The sequence below is a fragment of the Scyliorhinus torazame genome, chromosome 8 (genome assembly GCF_047496885.1).
Source record: "Scyliorhinus torazame isolate Kashiwa2021f chromosome 8, sScyTor2.1, whole genome shotgun sequence".
Classification (NCBI taxonomy): domain Eukaryota; kingdom Metazoa; phylum Chordata; class Chondrichthyes; order Carcharhiniformes; family Scyliorhinidae; genus Scyliorhinus; species Scyliorhinus torazame.
This window is the reverse complement of record NC_092714.1, coordinates 243,135,321-243,157,495: the sequence shown is the minus strand read 5'-3', so window position 1 is coordinate 243,157,495 and position 22,175 is coordinate 243,135,321. Positions and strand designations below refer to the sequence as shown.

At 41.7% G+C, this 22,175-nt stretch overlaps 1 protein-coding gene across 7 annotated transcripts in view; it reads right to left on the bottom strand.

Moving 5' to 3' along the window:
- The window catches only part of LOC140428493 (uncharacterized), a 367,767-nt gene that overhangs the window by 12,761 nt on the left and 332,831 nt on the right, over nt 1–22,175 (bottom strand). For 4 of the 7 annotated variants that reach the window (XM_072515034.1, XM_072515030.1, XM_072515032.1 and 1 more), the window contains 8 exons: nt 19,164–19,199; nt 17,498–17,683; nt 11,678–11,785; nt 8,334–11,162; nt 7,627–7,764; nt 7,288–7,338; nt 6,630–7,052; nt 4,601–4,717 (listed from right to left, as the gene is read on the bottom strand). In XM_072515034.1, the coding sequence (XP_072371135.1) occupies nt 4,601–4,717; nt 6,630–7,052; nt 7,288–7,338; nt 7,627–7,764; nt 8,334–11,162; nt 11,678–11,785; nt 17,498–17,683; nt 19,164–19,199 (3,888 nt within the window). The remainder of the gene's footprint in view (nt 1–4,600; nt 4,718–6,629; nt 7,053–7,287; nt 7,339–7,626; nt 7,765–8,333; nt 11,163–11,677; nt 11,786–17,497; nt 17,684–19,163; nt 19,200–22,175) is intronic. The other 3 variants (XM_072515035.1, XM_072515033.1, XM_072515036.1) reach the window with 3 other exon arrangements.

Genomic DNA, 22,175 nt, shown 5'->3' with positions numbered 1-22,175 from the left:
ATGTCCGGTCCTGAAATATATTGCGTCTTTGCTGAATCATATTATGCATTCCCTATCGAGGTTAGGTTCGAATGGGAGCCTGTGAATCAGCTAGTTATGGGTGTATCCCTTTGCTTTGCTGCTAGCAGCTTTCCATTCTGCTTAAACCTTTAAATTGTCTGTTTCATTTTTTGAACCCATTTCTGAACCCATATTTCTAATATCTCCCTATCGTGATACATCGCTCCCCTGATGAAAAGGTTGGACAAGCCTGCTCTAATTATTCAACCAGGCAGTCCTTGTTGAAAACATTTAAGTGCCGAGATGGGGAACGCCATTACTGCCGGAGCCTGCCGAATGACTGTTCCAGCTGGTCCATTGAGAACCCCTCTGATTTCATCTTCTCCCAACCCCCTCAGGCCCCTCTAGCATGACCTCTTCGTTCCTCTCCTACTTTTCCTTTGCACCCCACTCAACAGACCCTTGCTGCCCAACAGTACCTCCTGTTGCAGCCTTCCACCCGCAGCCGAGGATCCAATACCTGGACAAAGTGTCAGAAGTAAGATCCGATTCCTGGACAAAGTTGCTGTGCCAAGAGCAACCTGGACGCACAGAGAAGGTCCACGTAGGTGAAGGTCCATGTGGTATTCCAGGTTCGGTTGCTGGAGACCTCCATCTTACACTGCATCCCTGGTGAGCCACCCAAGGCCTTATTAAGGTCTGTGCTGACATGTTGGACAAGATGCTATTGTTGCAGACGACCAGGCACGGAGATGGGGCTTGCAGATTCTGGTGGGGCTTTCATCTCCATCCCATTAGTGGGAAATCAATTTCATGCTGGCGTCTGGTGGGAAGTGCGACCTGCCATGACAGGTACAGCGGAAGATCCTGCTGCCATTTTACACCAACGTGAAACCAATTTTTGCTGAATTCTATCACCCCCCATCCCCACCCCCACCATTGGGGCGTGAGAGAATTCCATCAATTATTTTATTTGGCAGGCCTGAAGGCAGATGATATAATTGCTTGAGAAAGGAATCAACCAATCATCTGTAAAATTTGATGAAGTTTTAAAATAATTCAATGCTTGCTGTAACATCAGAAAGGGCTAAATTCCCTTGAAAGGGCTAAATTTAATAAAAGTGTCCAACACCCAGGCACACCTGTCGACTCGTTCATTAACGAGCTGTACAGAATGGCTGAATGCTGTGATTACAGTGACCTGAAATCTGAGCTAATCACGGATAGAATAGTTGTAAGGCAGTGTTTTCCCAAAATTGCACAGGGTGCTGGATTAGGTGAGAACAGCGATGTGAAACTCGCTGACTTCACATGCACCTTTTCTCACCTCATTAAACAGCACACTGTGCAAATTCAAAGAGCTGGCAAGGATGACACAGCCAGCAGGCGGGGGTACGGGGAGGGGGGGCCTAAAGACTCCAGCAAAGCCGAGATTTGGGCGCCCTTCCAAAAACATACATGTAAAGACCCTCCACCCCACCCCTACAGAGGTTGGGACCCACCCCGCCCCAAAGACTGGGGTACCCCCCACCCACCCCACCCCTCAAGCATTGTGGAACCCCCCAATCCCATGCAGGCATCGGGGCTCTCACCTCTAACCCCACACAATAGGACACCCCCCCCAATGGAAGAAGGTTACCACCCCTGCCAGTCTCTGCCCATTCATGTGCCCATTTAGTACTGCCAGGGTGCAATGCCCAGCCTTGTCCCTCAAACCGAGCGTCTCCAGGCACCTCCGAGCCTCCAGCTTTGGCTTTTGAAAACCAGTAGTGATTCAAGCCAGCATGATGTCACACCACCAGAGTAGGCGAAAGTATATGTTGTGGGCGGACTCTACGGCCAGAAGCCCTGTAATTAGATTTAAATGTATTCAAATTCATGAAAGTCAGGTTTATGCCCTGATCACCGGTGGGAGGCAGGGTAGATCTCAAACCGTGATCTTGCCAGCGCAAACCCCGTATTTGGCCCGCTCGCAAAATTTGGCGGCCATAACGGGATTGGTGCCCGCGGTGAACAGGGCTGCTGGAGCTCACCGTAGGGTTGGCAGACGATGCATTCTCAGACATGTTTCAGTGAAGGGAGATCGAACCCTTCAGAAGGCCGTCCAGTTGTCTGGCAATCCTGAAATCTGTTTGCGACACAGATTCATATTCAAAGCAGAAAGCAAACCGTGGTACAGAGTAAACTTCACTGTCTGGTTAGTGGAACAGCACAGAAACAGGGACACTCCAGGCCAAAGGAAGCAAGACGTGAACTGACCAGCAGAGCAACCATGCCAGCACTGTGGAGCAAAACATTGCCACACATGTGATTAACATCCAGCAATTTCACCCCAATGTTTTCAATGTAACCAAATAGGACAGTTTGGGAGCTATGCAATGCCAAAAAAAAAAAATCTAAATTCACAGAAGATCCCAAGAGGATATATGAGGTTGAGACAACACACCAAGAGGACACACCACCATGCTTCCTAGGTAAGGGCAAAGATCCTGGATTTTCATACCATGGTTAATGGTCATCTCACAAATTTAAATTGGACACGGGAGCCAGTGCTACGGTCCCAACGAACAAAGAATAGTGGCCAAGACACCTCTGGTTATGAGCAACAGTCACTCCATGATAAATTGCCCTTCTTGTCCAAAATTGCCCTTAGTGTTGGGTGGGGTTACTGGGCTATGGGGATAGGGTGGAGGTGTTGGCCTTGGTGCTCTTTCCAAGAGTCGGTGCAGACTCGATGGGCCGAATGGCCTCCTTCTGCACTGTAAATTCTATGATGATAATCACTCTATAGGCCCAGAGAAATCGGACTTCCGGTCATAGATGTGACTCTGGAACCACTAAGGTATGGTGGCAAACAAATCTTCCAGCTGATGTGTGTCATCTGTAACCAGTCTTTTTCTCTCTTGAGCATAAGTGACTGAGTAGCCCTGAATCTCCTCAAGACAGCTCAAGATGTCAAGATAAACATCGTCATAAATGATACAGAACTGCAAGTTCCCGAGAGCTCAAACAAGAAAGATTCTCTCAGCTGGAACTTTAGCGATGAATTGTCTCCTTTCTCTGTTTGTCCATTTGCGCTACAGATTCCAGAAGTTCCTTCTTGGTCAGATGACCCAACTATAGTCAGATTGTTACCGTGACAGTCAAGAGTGGAACCAGCAACGAGAAGAGCCTCAACCTCTGGTTCTGATGCCACACATGTGATTAACATCCAGCGATTTCACCCCAGTGTTTTCAATGTAACCAAATAGGACAGTTTGGGAGCTATGCAGAGATAAACTGGGAGACCACAAAGCAGATGTTGCAATTCTCAGCCAGCATGACAGTGCCAGAAACCGAGCAGCAACCATCCATTGATGACAGCACACCACACAGCCGAACACAAAGTTGAGCTTACTATCAAGTCACACCCTCACAACAGGAAGATCCACCTTCCATCCCAGCGTGCATCACGGCGGGCCGCACAGAGGAAGAGGAGAAGAAATTGGAAATGAGCCTGAAGTTGTCCATCCCCTAAAGAGCAGGATAAACCAACCACCATCCACGACTACAACTGGGGATTTGCCAAAGGGTGGTTCAATGCCAACAAATTGAAAAGGAGGATGAAAAGATACCCAGATCCCAGGACATTTCGCCATTCAACAAATATTATCTGCAGCAACAGTAGCTCCCATTCCTCCGACAATAGTGAGAACAAGATATGGAAGGGTTATAAAGCCTCCAGACTACCTGAAACTTTGAACTCAGACACTGGGGGAAGATGTAATAGTAGTAATGATGTGAATACATGGCGTAAACTGGAAAAACTTGCAAATACATTGGATAAAGACTTGAGGGGAGGTATAAGGGCCTGGCACATAAAAGGACTAATGTGGAACTATGTACAGTATCATCCACACAGTGTTGTAAGAGAACACATGACCTGCACCTAGCGGTCAGTGTAGCACTGGACAAAGCAGTGTGTAGAAACAGGCATGGAGATAGCTCTGAACGTAGACGGTTACTATACTTATGCATATGGTTTCTCACAGATAATAAATATTACATAAGGCTACAAATGCCTTACTATGACCATCCGAACTATGCCTAACACTTTACAACAGCGCATATAATAAGAAGTGATTGGTGTTTTAACATTTGTTCTGTGCTACTGCCGAAGATCGATTTTACCCACAAGCGTTTAAATGGTCAATTTGCAAGCATCTTAAACTATTCACCAGTATAGGTTTTTAGATTGAGGATATATCCATTAATATGGCAAAACTAAGATTTTCCAAAGAAGAAATTCAAACAGGGCAAACCAGCAGTTATGAAATACAACAAGAAATAGAATTGAGTGCCCGAGGCTTTGTTGGGCAGTATGCTCGGACTCACAGCTGGTTTTGACTGTGGTTTAGAACACACCGGCATAACCCAAAACTATAAAAGAGGGGAAAATGGGCGTGTGTATACTGGTTTACAACCGTTCATATTATGACCCTGCATAAAAGTTCAAATACAAGGTATTAAATTTTACTTTTTAAAACATTCTTCCACCACAATCTGCCACACCTACAAAGACCACTGTCTGACCCATGTTAGGAAATTAGAGCCCAAATACCTGGGTTGTTTTGGTGCTTGCTTTTGTTTCAAATGGTGAGGATGTTTCTTTGGAGGAAGCTTCTGTCTTTACAGTAGGTCCATCACTTGGCAGTCCCGCTTTTGGTTTTACAATGTCCTGCAAAATAAAAAGAATACCCACATTTTAAAAAAGTAATTGTCTATCGTCCTCGAGACTCGATTTACCCAGACTGTTATCAGCACCTGAGAAAAGATTTCTCCATTACTTACTTGTCGGACCTGAAACTAATCTGAGATGTATTAAGTCATCCATATTCCCCAGTTAAAAAGTCCATTATAACTGAAATATATAATTTTTAACCATGCAATTATTTCCTTTGTATGCAAGTTTAAACAGAAGTAAATATAAAAGGTCCTGAAATTAACCAGTGATACAAGTTCCCAATTCCTTTTCTCTCCTTTTATGCAGATAAAGCCCGCTTGCTACGCATGTTGATTTCCCAAAGAAAGGGATTTGAAATTAAGCAACAAGTATTTTTATCTTTATATTCCTCTGCATGATTTCAGGGCCAATGTCTTTGGAAGACTACGGGGTGAATTTTCATTGGGCTACGGAGATGGCCTTGATAGGTTGTGGAGATGGCTGGGATGGAAAGTTGCCATCGGATGGCAGCATGCCAGTTTTCCAACATCTTTCTGCCACTTGACCATTTTGCACGAGACTGTTTTGTGCAGAGCGGGGGGAAGAACATGTGGAATAGAGCAGTTGACAGCTACCCCCCCTCAAGCAGGGGACAACCATTTAAGCCAATTAAAGTGCCATTTAAGCCTCCTCTCCCAATATTGACTTGAATTTTCCAGCCAGCATATACGGCCTCCACTCAGGTTGAAACCCAGCCAATGAATGGAAGCGGACTCCCAGCAGTACAGCATGGGTCTGAACTCGATCATTAATGTTAATCACCCTACACAATTGCACAATGGCGGTCTGCCCAGGTGGCCACTTTTTACTTTAACGTTTTGAAGAGGTTGTCTCCATCTTTCGGAACCTTCTGTTTTCTCAACCTGTGTCAGCAGAGCCCACCTCTGGCAGCTATCCAATTGGTCCCCAAATCTTGGGAGCCTGCTCCCTGAATTAGACAAGGCTCCCTGCGTTAGCCACTTAATTGGTTGCCTCCTCTAAAATCTTTTCCAGGGTGGGGTGGTTGCGTGACAATAATGCACAGCAAATACATAGCAACAAATAATATAACAGCAATCTCTTAAAGGAGTTACATGTTCTATATACTGTTACTAATGTCCTGACCAACTGGAGTCAAATCTTTTCAACTTGTTGTGCCTAGCAGCACCAAAACTGGTATTCTGAATTGACTCTCCAAATAGTAAGGCTTTCCAAAAATATATCTAATAAAAGCAAAACTATACTTAAGAAAAATCAAAATTGTTGAGGAAAACACTAAAAATAAACATTCTTCAGATCCAAATGGAAGTATTCATCTCCTATAACAGAAACAGTGCTATTGTAAGCAAAGTGTTGCTTTTATTCAAGATGTCCATTGTGCAAATATTGAAGTTTAGAGAGGATCAGATGTCATTAGTTTCTTTAATACAAACATTTGTGTTAACAGGCGCATGCTCTAATATAGACTATATAGTTAGTGTATTATTACATTCTGTTAGAACAAACAAACATTGCTTTATAACACATTCACAAGTTATACTAAAGCATTTACCTCATTAAAAACTAGAATCTGAGATATAAAATAAAGTCTGTTACAAATATAATACAGGTCAGTCAGTATCCTAAAAGACAAAAAACAGGTTAGAACATTTCAGGATACCCAAAATGTTAACCTGCCCTTTGCTTCGCAGATGCTGGCCAACTTATCCCAGAAAATAGTTTAAAAATTAATAGAAATGTATTATTTCCAAACGATATGCTTTAGTAAATCTTCTATGGTTCACTTCAGGGAATCAAGCAGTTCGGTGAGATGGTTACAGGTTTACACACACACTGAAAGGTGAAATGTGGGGACATGCACTCGGTTTCCTAAAAGGTGTTAGGTTACCTCCTGTTGAGGTTTTTCTTCAGAGTCTTCAAATTTGTGGTCAATGCTCTTATGTTGGTCCTTCCCGTTCTCTTGAGCTGGTTGTCTTTCAGTACTTTTAGCAGGCAGATTATTGACACTCGATTCAGAGGTGGCACTCTCTGTTCTTTCGCGTTTAGCCATCTTGGTTTGCGGTGATAACTTCTTCACTTCTAATATTCCGTCAACTTCGTCGACTTTACCTGGCACTGTAAATTCTTTCTTGACTTCAATAGATTCCAAGGAATTTGTAGGGATGCTTGAATATTTGTGCTCAACATCCACACCGGTCTCCTTTGTCACCAACGGCTGGGTCACAATCTCTTGCATCTGCTCCATGACTTCTTCAGATTCTTGCTTGGTCACCATAGACCTCTTTTGTGGTTCCTGCTTTGTTTCAGTGCTCTGAGCAGGAAAGAATCGTCAAGACAATAAGGATTGAAAAATAACACTGGTTGGAATGTGAATGGTATGGATCAACGGATAAAATGTAAATATTCAAACTAGAGGAACTTGGGAGGATGATCAAAAATAATCAAAACATGACCTTGGACAAACACTTGAAGTGACACATGGGTATTATGAAGAAAACAGGTGAATTAAGATCTAAACAGTTTGTTAATTAATTAAAATCAGCAACCTGGGATTTGCCAGATTCTTCATCATGTAGTTTATGTGGAGATAACGCCTCCTGTAAAATGAAAAGATTGTCCATCAAATAACAGTGCAATTGTTCTGCCTTTTGTGAGAGGTGGAATGGCATATTTGTGAAAATCTAAGTTACACTTTGATTTAACAGGCACATTTAATTACAATAGGACAACCTCAAGCTCTGAATAAATTGAACAGGAAATTAACAGAAAACACAAAAGAAAGTTTGCAATGCCGGTAGCAAGATGCAAAAAATACTTCATTCGTATGGTGTGTAGGTGGACCTTTAAATAATATATAAAAGTGAAGTTTAGCAAGATTTAAACACCTGTGCGATATTTACTGAAGAATCAGGACCGTCTAACGTTTCCCCTCTTACTGGTGATTTCCCTGGAGATTTTGAAGCTTCCTCTGAAGGTTTTACTTCCCTGTCTTCCAAGGCACAGTCAAGAGCAGCAGGTTTAGTCTAAACAGACAAAAGCATTAGTCAGAAACTGAATGGGAGAATTCAGAAAGCAGAGCCTTCACTGTTAAATGGCACAGCAGCAAACAGTTTGGGAGCCAGCACCACAGCAATAGCAGGAAATCAGCCACAAATAATTGTTTTGACAGGCATTAGTATGCTCAAAAGGAAACAGCAGAACAGTGAAGAGAAAGAAAATAAACTAAGCAACGGGGAAATCACAATCATCAAGATGCAACCTGCTAGCAATATGGAAAAAGCATAATTTTTTTTTAGTGCAGGCACTTCAACAGTTGCCCCAACAGACCGTTCTCATTGCTCTCAAAGGCCAATTTGACTAGGTCGATTAACCTTTGCAGTTGCAAAAGTCCAAATGGTCTTAAATAAAAAAAGGAAGCAAATTAACAGGTTGAATACAATGCTCTGCATTTAGCAATATACATGACTAAAACATAAAGTGGTAGTTTATAAATAAGCTCAATTCAAGCTATGTAGACTTTATGATGTAAAATGCCATTTGACAAAACATGCTGGAACAATGTTTCCTTGCGACAATTCACATCAAGAGTTACCACTGCTTCTGTCAATTCCACTTCACAGCCTGAATCGGGTGATCCAACTTCAGAAATCTGTGCAGCATGATCCAGCACTTTAACTGGCTTTTTTGAGTAAGTATTTTCGCCCAATTTCAATTCAAAATAGGATATTTTATCCTTCAGGGTAGCTGACCCCATATCATATACTTCTGCATATCTCTCTTTCGGCTTGGTTGAAGAGTAAATTTCTGTCACTTCCTCTGATGGATTTGGAAATTCTCTCCCATGCTTAACTGTTGAGCTCTCTTTTCCAGGTTGAAAGGAGTGTTTTAAAGGATCTACTTTTGACACCTCTTCAGGAAATCCCTTTGTGATTCTCATGTACTCAACGTCTGTGCGCTTAATGGATGTAGGCTCTTCATCTCGAGATTTTGATGAATGCATAACCATTGTTGATGGTTGTAGTTTAGACAATTCATCAACGTTGGAAAATGTTGCTTTAAGAACTACATCCTGGTCTGTCAACTCAAGGTCAGGTGAATTTGGTTCAGATGATTTTCCTTCAGAAAATTCCATTTGAGATTCAGACCTGGAATCCATTTTATCATTCACAGAAAATAATTGATCAGTTTGATCTTGGTTTGTATCTAACGACAGTTCAGTGGAAACAAAGCTATCAACTTCTGGCAAGCTCTTGGATCTTGAGCAGTCCAAGTCAGACGACACGTCTGTGGAATAAGGTACAGGTATTTCAGATTCATCTCTCACTGTCCCGAGGAAACAATCTTTAGATTCTTTCCTTTCACTTTCTTGAGTTATAGATTTAACAGAGCTATTGATATCACTCTGGAGAACTGGTTTGAGCATTGTATCATCTTTTGGTAAAAAGGATATGGACTTTCCGCTATCTTCTGCTGTACATGGTGTTGGCGGCTCTTTTCCGTCCTCTACTGTACATGGCGTTGGCTCTTTTCCATCCTCTACTGTACATGGCATTGGCTCTTTTCCATCCTCTACTGTACATGGCGTTGGCTCTTTTCCGTCCTCTACTGTACATGGCGTTGGCTCTTTTCCGTCCACTACTGTACATGGCATTGGCTCTTTTCCGTCTACTGTACATGGCGTTGGCTCTTTTCCATCCTCTACTGTACATGGCGTTGGCTCTTTTCCGTCCACTACTGTACATGGCATTGGCTCTTTTCCGTCTACTGTACATGGCGTTGGCTCTTTTCCATCCTCTACTGTACATGGCGTTGGCGCTTTTCCGTCCACTAGTGTACATGGCATTGGCTCTTTTCCGTCTACTGTACATGGCGTTGGCTCTTTTCCATCCTCTACTGTACATGGCGTTGGCGCTTTTCCGTCCACTACTGTACATGGCGTTGGCTGTTTTCCGTCCACTACTGTACATGGCGTTGGCTCTTTTCCATCCTCTACTGTACATGGCGTTGGCGCTTTTCCATCCTCTACTGTACATGGCGTTGGCTCTTTTCCATCCTCTATTGTACATGGCGTTGGCTCTTTTCCGTCGTCTACTGTACATGGCGTTGGCTCTTTTCTGTCCTCTATTGTACATGGCATTGGCTCTTTTCCATCCTCTACTGTACATGGCTTTGGCCCTTTTTCATCTTCTGTTGTACATGGCGTTGATTCTTTCTCAACCTCTTCTGTTGTACATGGCTTTGGCTCTTTTCTATTCTCTTCTGGCTTTGGTGTTTCACCCTCGCACGTAGAACCCAATTTGGAAATTCCTCTATCAATTGATAGGGTGCATTCTTTGGACTCTTTCCCTGAGAATGTCCTTGACTCTTGTTCAGTCAGTGTTGTCTTTGATTCCTTTTCAATCACTGGGAGGATACATTTAGATTCATACCCATCCACTTCAAAAATAGACTTTGACTCCTCTTGACCAGCTACTTTTGTGGCAAGCTGTTTCTCTGAGAAACTTAGTTTACTTTCATTCTCTTCATCCAAATGCGATTTGCCTTTGTTAATCACAAAGTGAATTGGAATAATCTCTTGGTCAGTCATTTGGGAAGTTGCCTGGATTTTTTTGTCCTCCTCTTGGTCATATGTTTGGGAATCTGTCATTCCTTTTTTCCCGTCTACCCAAGGGTCTGGACCTCTCTTTTGGTCAGCTGTTGGAGAACCCGATTTAGATTCTTCAGAATTGTCTGACTTGGAGTCATTTTTATGCTCCTTGGACTTTGTTTCATCATTCCCAGAGGAAATTAGCTTGGATTCATCCCTGTTGGCCTCTTGCAAATGCAATGCAAACTCTGCCTCTTCAGATGCTTGAGAATCTGGTTTTGCAGAGTCCAAATTTCCTTCAGATGTAGAAAGTTCTTTCCTAGTGTTTATTGAAGTTTGTTCGAATGAATCTGTTAACATCACTGAATCTTCATCAGCAAGCTTTTTATTTTCAGCGATTACATGCTCTTTATCCAAAAGCTTCTCGGGTTGGAGTTCGTCAGGTTTAGCCGAGTGTGTTTGTATCTCCGGGGTTCTTTGGTCACCTGACTTCAGCAACTCTGTGCTGTTCAATAGAGTTGTTACTGTCAGAGTCTTTTCCTCTGAATTATCAGTTTTCGAAGGATCTTCTTTTTGAACAGTCGACACGACACTGATCTCTTCAGTCACTGGAAGATTTTCTGCGCATGACTCATCTTTGTGTAACGCTTCTTTTATAAGCTCCATTTCAGGAGACGATAGTTCTAATACAATTTGCTTTTGGTCACAAACAAGTGATATCGCCTCAACTGAATCTTCTTCTTCGGATTCATTTCTGTCACTTTTCTTTTCAACTACAAATAGTTCTTCTAGCCTAGAAGCTCGTCTTTCTATTATAACCCATTCCTCAGAGCCCTACATTTCAAATATAGAAACTTGTCAACATCAGAGTATTTCCATGAACAATCATATAGCAGCAGACATGCATTTCACTTTTCTAGATTGCTTTATAATAAAGAATTGTTATAAAAAGATCAAGCTAAAACTCTCTCAACATACATTTTAGTGACTATATGGAAAGTTATAGTTAAAATGTGGACACAAAGTCATATGATTTATAGTCTTTAAACACATAATAATTCTAGGCGACTAAATAAATGAGCTCCATAAATGGGTTGATTACTAACAAATATGACAATAGCAAACATTTTGTACACTATATTTAAACCTTTATGTTTAACTATCTGCTTCATATTTCCTCTTAATAAACATTTATTTTGGAAAATATTAGCAAACTGGCTAAAAAATAATAATTTCATAACATTGATGCCAGTTATGCCATTTAAAACTACTACTTGTTATCATCAGTTTATTTGTGCTCATTTAAACTACAATTCAATTTTATCAAATATAAAACTGAAAATGTCAACCTCAGGGGAAGATGCAAGACTTGTCTTTGCTGAAGCTTCCAGAGATAAGGCAATGGCACCCACTTGAGAAGCAGGCTCTTCCTTCGCCTCCTCTTCAGCCCTCGCAGACTGTTAGAAAGGTTAATTAGCTGATATACCAGAACATATTGCATAGCAGACAAATAACAAATGTATTAGCTTCTTTCTTGTGCTTTATATTTTAGACTAAAGATGCTTGGTAAAGTCATCAGGTTTTTAAGATTAGAATATGACGTCAAATACTATATACTCAAAAAGTATAATAAGCAACAATTTTATGAAATTGTTGAAATTTAGAAGCTGCAGAGTTAATTAGCACCATTTCTTCCAATCGGATGATTGCTTTTATTCAACTTGAAATGTGATTTTATTGAGAAAACGGGTTTTTATTTCCTGTAAGTTTGAATGGTTATGCAGTAACTCATTAAAGTGATTTATGGCAACTATCCTCATACTATTAAGTATCTTCATGGGGGTGAGCAGGGTTGGATTTCAAACCTAATAATATTCACTGCTGAAAGCTCAAAGCAAGTGACGAGTACATGTTTAATTAACACCTGCCTTCTCCTCAAACTGCCTATAGCTCCCAGCAGACCCTTCATTCTTTAACGAGAACCACAGCAATCAGATAAACACATTCCCAAAATAGTTCTCCAAAAATTCTAACTCAGCCCTGCTCTAAACCTCACAGATCTCCTTGAAACCAGACTGGCTTCCATCTGCACAACAGTGCCGCACAGCATGGCAGGAAATGCAATGTAGAAGGAGTCTTACAACCAGCTTCTTTACCACTTCCAAATTACAGCATTTACAGAGAAACCACATGCCATCTAAAACAGTCAGCCACACCTCAAATATTCTCACAGAAGTTTTATCACAATCAGAAATTATACATTTCAAAAAATACAGATCCAGCAGAAATACGTTATTAAATATTAAATATAATAGAAAATAGAAAATAACTAATGCAGGAACTTGACAAACAGCACTCACATAAAACTTGCCATCCGTTGGTTATGAGGTGGAAGTTCCTTTTGAAATATTTTCCATATTCAATACATTCCAATGCAGCTACTTTTATTAATGACATTTATTGCTTGCAGAACAGCACAGCTAATTCTTTCACAATTCATTTCTGCTTACTTTTCAGATTCAAGTGAGCAAAACCTGTGATTAAATCTCTCTGGTCAACATTATAGAAGCATTATCCTGGCATTGTTGCAGTACCCTATTGGCTTTAATTCTACGAATGATTGCGTGCAACATCCAGAGCAGCATGGTTTCTTATAAGATTAAAAGTGAGTGTAATGCAGTTGGGTATAGGAATAGGATTTAGTCCTGTTATCCAAATAAAACCGAGGAAACTAATTTAGCCGTGTAGTTTATAGAATTTGATAACATCAGTGACAAACTACATAATATTAAATTGGAAGATGCTATTAAACACTCTTCTAATCTAACAGCTACTTCTGGAAGTCAGAACTACAATTACAGTCTAATTATATTAAGTGTTAATGTTCGGTTTTGGCCTTCACCAAGCTGTGGACATCTGAATAACAATGTAACAAAGCCATTATAGGAAGAACCGCAAGGCGAAAATGAAGCCTCATTGTTCAACTCAACTGAATGATTCCAATGAAGGATGCCTTGAAAGAAAAGGCACATTATAAACAAAGATAAAAACACATGCTGCTTGTGCTTTTTTCCTCGGTGTTTATCCATCAACATTGCTGAATTTGTACCAGTTTGTACACACAGATCATCTATTAGCAAATTGCAATTTATGCAAAATATCTCAACGGCGCAACATAAGAACAATGAACAAGAATAATGCAAGATAAGAAAGGTCCCAACCTCATAGCCTCAATCAGTATGGTCATTTGAGGAATGTTATAAGTGCCACAGTTCTGTTAAACATCGTTCACTGACACGCACTTTACTTGTATTCCAAATCACAAGTTCAAGAATTTTGGTGGATCCATATGATTCACTAGTATCAAATGGATCAGTGACTGTCACATCACTTTTACCAATATCAGACCTTTAATTGCCATAACCAGACAATATTTAATATGTTGTAACAGACATCATCCAAATTTATGAATACATGTGTCATAATCATATTAAGTTGTACAAAGATAGATTGTAACAGGATTTATGTGCTCCTTCCTCAAATTTGCATCCCTCCAGATGCCATAGGTAAGTCAAACCATCAACGAAGACTCCTACATCATATTTTTAGATCTCTTGTATCTAGTAGCCCAGCGAGGTCTATCTGCAGTATTTTTTATGGCTAAGGAGGTTGGGAACCTTGAGCTTTTCTTTTAAAAAAGCACAACTCGGTCAAAAACAGGAAAATGTTGATTATTTTGTTTTGTTCCAGAACAATTAGACAGAAATCCCAAATGCGAGATTCAATTCACTCTAAAATCAGCAATCCCAGTAAGGAAAGTTGGTGTGTACAGCATAGGTCCATTGATAGACTGGGGGAGACAATAAGATATTAACCTACCTTTTTTGTTGCTAGTTATTTCCTAACTACCAAGGGGCAATTCTCATGAAGCTTCACCTTTTGGGAGTTGGTTCTGATCTTTTGGCGACTCATCAGTAAAGTGCATATTTGGGGCAAAGACAATTTTGAGGTACTATCTTCACAGGCCACCTCAGCCAGCAACAAGTTCTGGGATGGGGCGTTGGATGGGTGGGTGAGGGTGGAAAGAGGAGGTAACTTCATCAGGCTCCTCAAAAGTACTGATCTCATATTTGCCTCTTTGGGGCAGCACGGTGGCTCGGTGGTTAGCACTGCTGCCCCACGGCGCCGAGGTCCCAGGTTCGATGCCGGCTCTGGGTCACTGTCGGTGTGGTGTTTGCACATTCTCTCTGTGTTTGCGTGGGGTTCACCCCCACAACCCAAACAGTGTGCAGGGTAGGTAGATTGGTCACGCTAAATTGCCCTTTAATTGGAAAAAATGAATTGGGTACTCTAATTTTTTTCTCAAAATAAATAAATAAAATCTTTGCCTCTTTGACTGTTTTCAGCTGCCAAATTGATTGGAGTGCATGTTCTGACCAGTTCCTACAAAAATTTGGATAATTATCTGTGGGCTCCTTTCTAAATGGTGCTGGCTGTTCATTCATGTTAATAGGGCAGTAAGGTCACTGGCCACATTCTGAGGCTGTTACCATCCCATTATCGTTTATTCATTTATGGGATTTGGGCACTGCTGGTTAAGCCAGCATTCATTACCCATCCCTAGTTGTCCTTAGTAGAGGTGGTGAGCTGCTTTCTTGAACTGCTGCATCCCTGAGGTGTAGGTACATCCCAGTGCTGTTATGGAGGGAATTCCAGGATTTTGACGCAGCGACAGTGAAGGAACGACGATATATTCCCAAGTCAGGATAGTGAGTGACTTGGGAGGGAAGCCTCCAGGTGATGGTTTTCCCAGGTATCTGCCACCCTTGACCTCCTAGATGGTAGTGACCATGGGTTTGGAAGGTACTGCCTAAGGAACCTTGGTGAGTTTCTGCAGTGCATCTTGGAGATGGCAAACATGGCTGCCACTGTTCATCAGTGGAGGGTTTGATTGTTTAAGTAAGGGGGAAACAATCAAGCGGGCTGCTTAGCCCTGGATGGTGTCGAGCTTCTTGAGTGTTGTTGGGGCTGCACTCATCCAGGCAAGTGGACAGTATTCCATCACACTCCTGACTTGCGCCTTGGAGATTGTGGAAAGGCCTTGAGGACCCAGGAGGTAGGTTACTCACCGCAAAATTCCAGCCTTTGATCTGCTCTTGTAGCCAAGGTACTTATATGGCTAGTCCAGTTCAGTTTCGGGGCAATGATAACCTCCAGGATGTTGAGACAACACAAATTAGAATTGGCCCCTTTTGGATTGATGAGTGGTGATGAGTTGTTTATAACCTATCCAAAGTTGGCACAGGCACCAAGTATTATGGGCAAAAGATAAAAACAACTCTCTCATTCACTGGTGCTATAGGAATGAAACAGTTGAGTGTTGCCAAGGGAAAGAACACTGAGGACATATCACATAGGGCTCATAGGCATGGGTAAAGGAAAGGTGCACAAAGGAAATATTTCAAAATGATCTCCAACATTGACTTACTTGAGTCATCTACACTGCACAGATAGCAAGGAATAATTTCCTCTACCTCGTAAGAAGACTGTCCGCCGCTTGGTCAAATTTTAGATATTCCAAAGTCATAACATTGACAAATTATCAAAAGCAGCAGTTAGCTTGAGTCAACAGTAGATGGTACAATCTATTTCAAAAGTTAGAGAGCTAACATACAGAGGATGCTGGTACATGCAACTAAAAAACAAAAACTGCTGGAAATGATCAGCAAGTCTGGCTGCATCAGAGGGGAGAGAGAGAAACAGAATCAGAATTAACATTTCACGTCGATGAGCTCCTGTCAGAATTAGAAAAAGTTAGAGGCGTAACAGATTTTAAGCGAGTACCGAGGCACAAAAAGGAGGAGGGGGAAAAACAAAAGGGAAAGTTCCTGATTGTGTGGAAGCCAGGAAAGGTTATTGGGCAGAATGTGGAGCTGTGAGGCAGCAGTGCTAACCGCTGTGCCAGCGTGCCGCCCTTTCTTGGGAAAGGAAATACTGGTATTAGAATCAGAGTAGGTTCACTCAACAGGTTTCAGGGATGAAGGGGTAATCTTACGAGGAAAGGGTGGGATTGTATCCAAAGGAGTTCAGATGAATGAGAGGTGATCTTACTGAAACATAAAAATCCTGAGAGGACTTACCAGAATGGATGCCGGGAGAATGGTCCCGCTTGTAAGAGAGGCTGGAACTAGGGAGACACAGTTAAATAATAAAAGGTCTCCCATTGAAGATGGGAATGAGCGGAGAATATTTCTCTCTCAGAGGATCATTAGTGTGTGGAATTCTCTTCCCCAGAGATGGTAAATTTTTTTAAGGCTGGAGTTAAATAGCTTCTTGAATGACAACAGTCAAAGCGTACAAGAGGTTAGGTGGGAAAGTGGAGTTGAGGCCACAATCAGATCGGGGCCCACCGATCGGCGGGCCAGCCTCTCTGCGTCCCGGCGTCCTTTCCTCCGCGCCGGCTCCTGTAGCCCTGCGCCAATTGGCGTCAGGGCCGGCGCGGGGGAAAAAGGCCACTGCGCATGCGCTAGTTGGCGCCAGCCCAACTGCGCATGCGCGGACCCCGCAGCGCCGGGTTCACGCCGCTCCAGCACTGTCCTAGCCCCCTGTGGGCCGCAGAATGGGGGCCCGGAACGGGCTCCGGTGCCTGAGTAAAACACTCCCGTTTCTACTCCGGCATTGGCACTTAGCCGCCCGTTGGGAGAATCCCGCCCATTGTTAAAATACCTGAACGATATGAATGAATAAGCAGGAAATTCTACCCCGGTGAGCTTTCACAAGAGAATTGAAAAATTGTACACTTTATTCAGTCCAGCATTCTTTGTTAAGTACACAGAATATCACACTGCATCAAAAAAATAAATAGATGCACAAATGCTTTAGAATGACACTAGTCACCCGAGAATGTTCAATAAGATCTCTACTGCAGTCCTCACTCTTTTCTTTGTACCTAGTAGAAGGTCGGAATCGTACTAAGTTTAAGTTGCGTGCAATTAACTGTGGTATAATTCAATTTAAATTAACAGCAACCCTAGTCATAGTAGAACAGAGACTAGAAAAATAGCTGCCACCAACAGAGTAACAAACAAACGGATAACCAAAAGCCAAAACCAAGTAGGCATGTCTAGCACACCTATGACTTCAACAATTTGTTTATAAACCAAACCCACCTCTTTGAGCTTCTCAGACTCCTCTTGCTCTTTGTCTTTAGGTTTTGACGAAGATGGGGAAGTGGTTAATTTCTTTTCTCGGTCACCATGACTTAATTTAACACTTGTAGATTCCTGTAAAGTCCGTTTTAGTTCATTGATATTGGCTTGATGCTTCAATAACACATCTTCTGATTTGTCCAGGAACTTTAGCAAATTTGAAAAAGAAAGATAATGTTAAACTAGAAGTAACAGACATATTGCTCATCAGGGATGTTTAAAGCAGAGGAAAGATGTACCGCCGAGTCTATTTCTTAACCTATTTGCCCGACATGTCACCAGTATTTTAGTGAAAGTGTTTACCATTTAATAATAATTGGATTTACATTTCTTCTAAAATAGCAGGACAGATAAGAATTCCAGACAGAACATGCCTGTTTATTTACTTTAAGGCCTCAGGAAGGTGACTAAACTGATGATCAGCTTTCTTTCCCTGTAGCGAATATTTCATTCGATTACAAAACATAGTTCAGTTTAAATATAGGTGATGTGATTTAATTACAAAATATACTTTTCAACTCCCCCCCCCCACCCCCCGCAAAAAGAAAATATTAAAAGATGCTTTGGAGACATTCCAATTCATGTGGATGGACTGGAGAATTTTAAGTATTATGTCAAAAATGATTTGCTTTCCTTTCTATTTGACAGGCTCCTTGATGTTAATACCTGATTATGTACATCCTTGCTATCAAGCTTGTTAAGTTTAAATGTAAGGAATAAGCTCCATTTAATGCAGAACTCATCTATATCCAGTTTCGTCTCCAATGGGGAGAGTAACAATTTCTATGTCAAATATTACACATTCAGCATTAATTCTCATCACCCTGGCACCACTGATAATGTGATCCAACCTCCCCACTTCCTGTGAAACAAACTTCCATCACGTCAAATTAACATCTGCACTTTGCACACTTTATACCTCCCACCCTGCCTCAATAAACAAGGAAGAATATTATACAGTCTACAGCGACTGTCTGAAGCTAGTGGAAGTGACACTATATCTATTTGGAAATCATATGTTTCTAATGTTATAATACAGCCCACAAGATGAAAAATTAATAACACAAAATATATCAATGGCTAGAAACGTTGCATAAAGCAAGCAAGTAAGGAATGTTGGTTTGCAATGTAATGTGTTTGGTGATCAAACAATTTAATCAAATGTGGTCAATGGTTAAGAATCAGTTATTTTTCACAGACAAAGCCTCCATAGCATTTTAACAGTCCCTCAGTCACTCGTGAAATGTATGTTAGCTTACAGGTGGTGTACTGACAACAATGAAGAAATTATGATTCAGAAAATTATCACCCACTTTCCTGTGTGGTAACAAGAAATATCATTCAGTCTTTTCATCTCTGAAATCCCATCAATCTCCAGTTTTGAGTCATAATTCAATATTTCAATGGGAGCAGTAAATATTGTGGATTGGGTGGGTGATAAATCTTGAAGGATATATGAGTTGGATCTATCTGATGTTATAGCTATATTTAGTTTGATGAATGACTCTCCATTAAAAAATAAATAGAAACCAGTTGTCTTCTAACTCGAGCAATATTTTTAAAACAGGCATGAAAATGTTTTACATAAACTGCAGTAAAAACCAATCCACAGTGGTCCGTACACTACCTCTTGCCTAAGTCTTGGCTCATCTTCATGTTCCATCTGACAGCAAAATTTTAAAAGAAATCAAGTCAATTTAATCCAAAACAAGAACAATCATAATTTGTTGATCCTCAATGAGAAAATGGAACCCCAAGCCTCACCATTTAAAAACAAGTGCTTGAAACAGAAAATAGATTAACTCAATAAAAATCGAAAGGATGCATTTACACTACAGGTATAGAGTCGTCACAAAGCAATTTCTGCCTCATACCGATACTAAGCTTGTGTAGGGTGAATGTGAAGTCAAGGTCTAGAGTTGACTCTGGAGTAGGTAAGACTCTCCTACCAGAGAGTCTCACTCTGGTTCACCCATTGACTCTGGCTCTCTCTTTATGTTGCATTTACACCACGTAAATTGGCTTGCATCAACAACAGTAGCTGCAAGGTTACTGCACTCTACATCTGTTGCTAAGCATTGGAGAGCAAAGGTGAGACAAGGTCATTGAGAATGACCACGGCCAACCTCCATAAAGCAGTTGGTTCTACTGGGAAAGGATCAATAGCTTAGAAGGTGCAGTGGTCGCGTAACTTTAAATTTCTGAACTCTTCCACAAACATGGCTGGTCAAAGGACTTTTACTCATTGGTGACTAATCTACCTTTCCTTGTTATTCGATTTCTTCCATATATCTTGCATACATTTTCTGAAGCATTCAACTATAAGGCACCATGAGGCTCTGGTCTGTTACAACCATGTGGAAATATCTTCCAGGCCAACAGACTTAACATAAACCCATATCGTGACCAAACATTTTCCTAAATAGCTTTAAGTATGGCTCCTCCATTGTTCTTTAGAGCAGGCATTGTCAAACTCAGGGGCGCAACCCGCGGGTGGGTCGCGGGCGGGTGTCAGTAGGGTCGCGGAGCTGTCCATCGCGGCCCTCCCGATCGCGCAAATCTGCGCGCAACAGCCGGCTTTTAACTATGCCGACTGCGAGCGGCCTTCAAAATGGCCACGAAAATGTTTTAAAAATGCGGCCGCACTGCACATGCGTGCCAGATCATTGGTGTGCATGTGAAAAACTATGCGCATGCGCACCGATGATCAGGTATGCATGTGCAGTACGGCCGCGTTTTTCTTTAGCGTTCCCTGCTTTTTTTTTTACAAGTTTAGGGTTTTTTTATTCCTTTTATTTTATTCATTTATATTATTCATTTTATTTTTATTTTATTCATTTATATTATTCATTTTATTTTTATTTTTTTCATTTATTTTATTCATTTTTTTTACAAGTTCGGGGGGGGGTTTTATTTGATAAAACTTTACAGGAAGAAAATGCAAAACTTTGGACAGATGGAGACTCCATACTTTCCGACACCGAAGGCTTCACCTTCACCCAACAGGTTCCGTTGGAGGAGCGTGTACGAGGGCCAAAGGGACCCAAAACCATTTCCTCCATTTTTGTCAGAAGCAAACAAGGTAAGAGAAAATGGTGGGTTGCGCAGGTTAGCCGGCGTAGGCCGCGAAGGTCGGCCGGCGTGGGCCGCGAAGGTCAGCCGGCGAGGGCCGCGAAGGCCGGCCGGCATGGGCCGCGAAGGTCGGCCGGCGTGGGCCGCGAAGGTCGGCTGGCGTGGGCCGCGAAGGTCGTCCGGCATGGGCCGCGAAGGTCGGCCGGCGTGGGCCACGAATGTCAACCGGCGTGGGCCGCGAAGGTTGGCCGGTGTGGGTCCCGAAGGTCGGCTGGGTTGGGTCCCGAAAGTTGGCCGGTTGGTAAAAATGGGTCCCCGAAAAAAAGTTTGAAAATCACTGCTTTAGAGGAGCTGCAGTGAATCAATTTTCATTTCTTGTTTCCCCAACATATTTATCTAATGCGTTTTCAAAGTAACTAGTTCATTGGGTTCATGGGAAATGTTAGATTTGTTTCCAGGTTGATTACAACATAATCATCAATTGTCTAAACATATGAAATATAATCTGCAATATGTGCTTCATCTTCGTTTTCTGTAAATCAGCAAAGAATGCTCAAATACTGATTTCTATCACTGAATAAAACAGGAGCTTGATGAGAATTTTGGGCAAGGACTAAAACCTTTTGAAATATAACAGTAAGTATTGGCAATCGCCCATGCCCTGAGTGCTGAATAAAAACTGGAGTTTTGTTTCAGTTACGCCTGGAAACAGAAAGCAAGTCTGTTCTAAAGATCTTGAATAGACAACCTGTAAGAATCCTCAACAACACACCTTGCTGCAGTGAACCGCTTTCCTCCCCACCCTCCGTAACTATATTTCTTTGCTCGTGTCCGATTCAGTTATCAGTGGAAGGATTTTCCTGAACCATGTGGCGAAAGGAACTATCACTGAAGGGAACACAAAAGAGTGTGTACTCCTCCCAGTTATCCAGTAATTCACATTAGCTGAGTGCAGATATTTCTGAGGGCTGTGGAGCTGGAGGAGTCCCACCCAACTGGTAAACAGAAGAGAAGCACTTGGGGGGAAAACGGTGTGGTGAACAGTGTCAAAAGCTGCAGGCATCAAGAGCACGTGGAGGGGAAAGATTGCATTTGGTCACAAGTTGATGAATTGATCTATTTTTGACAACTCTCATTTGTTTGGGAAATGGATCCACAAAGTTTTAGGGTTTGCATTGCAATAACCGTGGGCGACAGAAACCTTTCTGTTTGTGTCCAAAGTCTCACTGGGTTTTCTGGAATAAAAACTGAAAATGCTAGAAAAATTCAGCAGGTCTGGCAGCATCAGTGAAGAGTTCGTATTTTGAGTCAAATGACTCTTATTTAGAACAGACCTTATGCTGCCAGACTTGCTGAGCTGTTCTCGCACTGTCTGTTTTAATTCAGATTTCTAGCATCCACAGTACTTCCAAACTCTGCCTAACCTATCCGATTCCTCCTCCACTCCATGACTGTGATGCCAGGATCAGCCCAGTCAGTATGCCAGTGGGGTTCCATATTTATGTTTGCATTATATCAAATATACTGCATACTGATATAAATATATGTATTTGCAATATTACAGTTG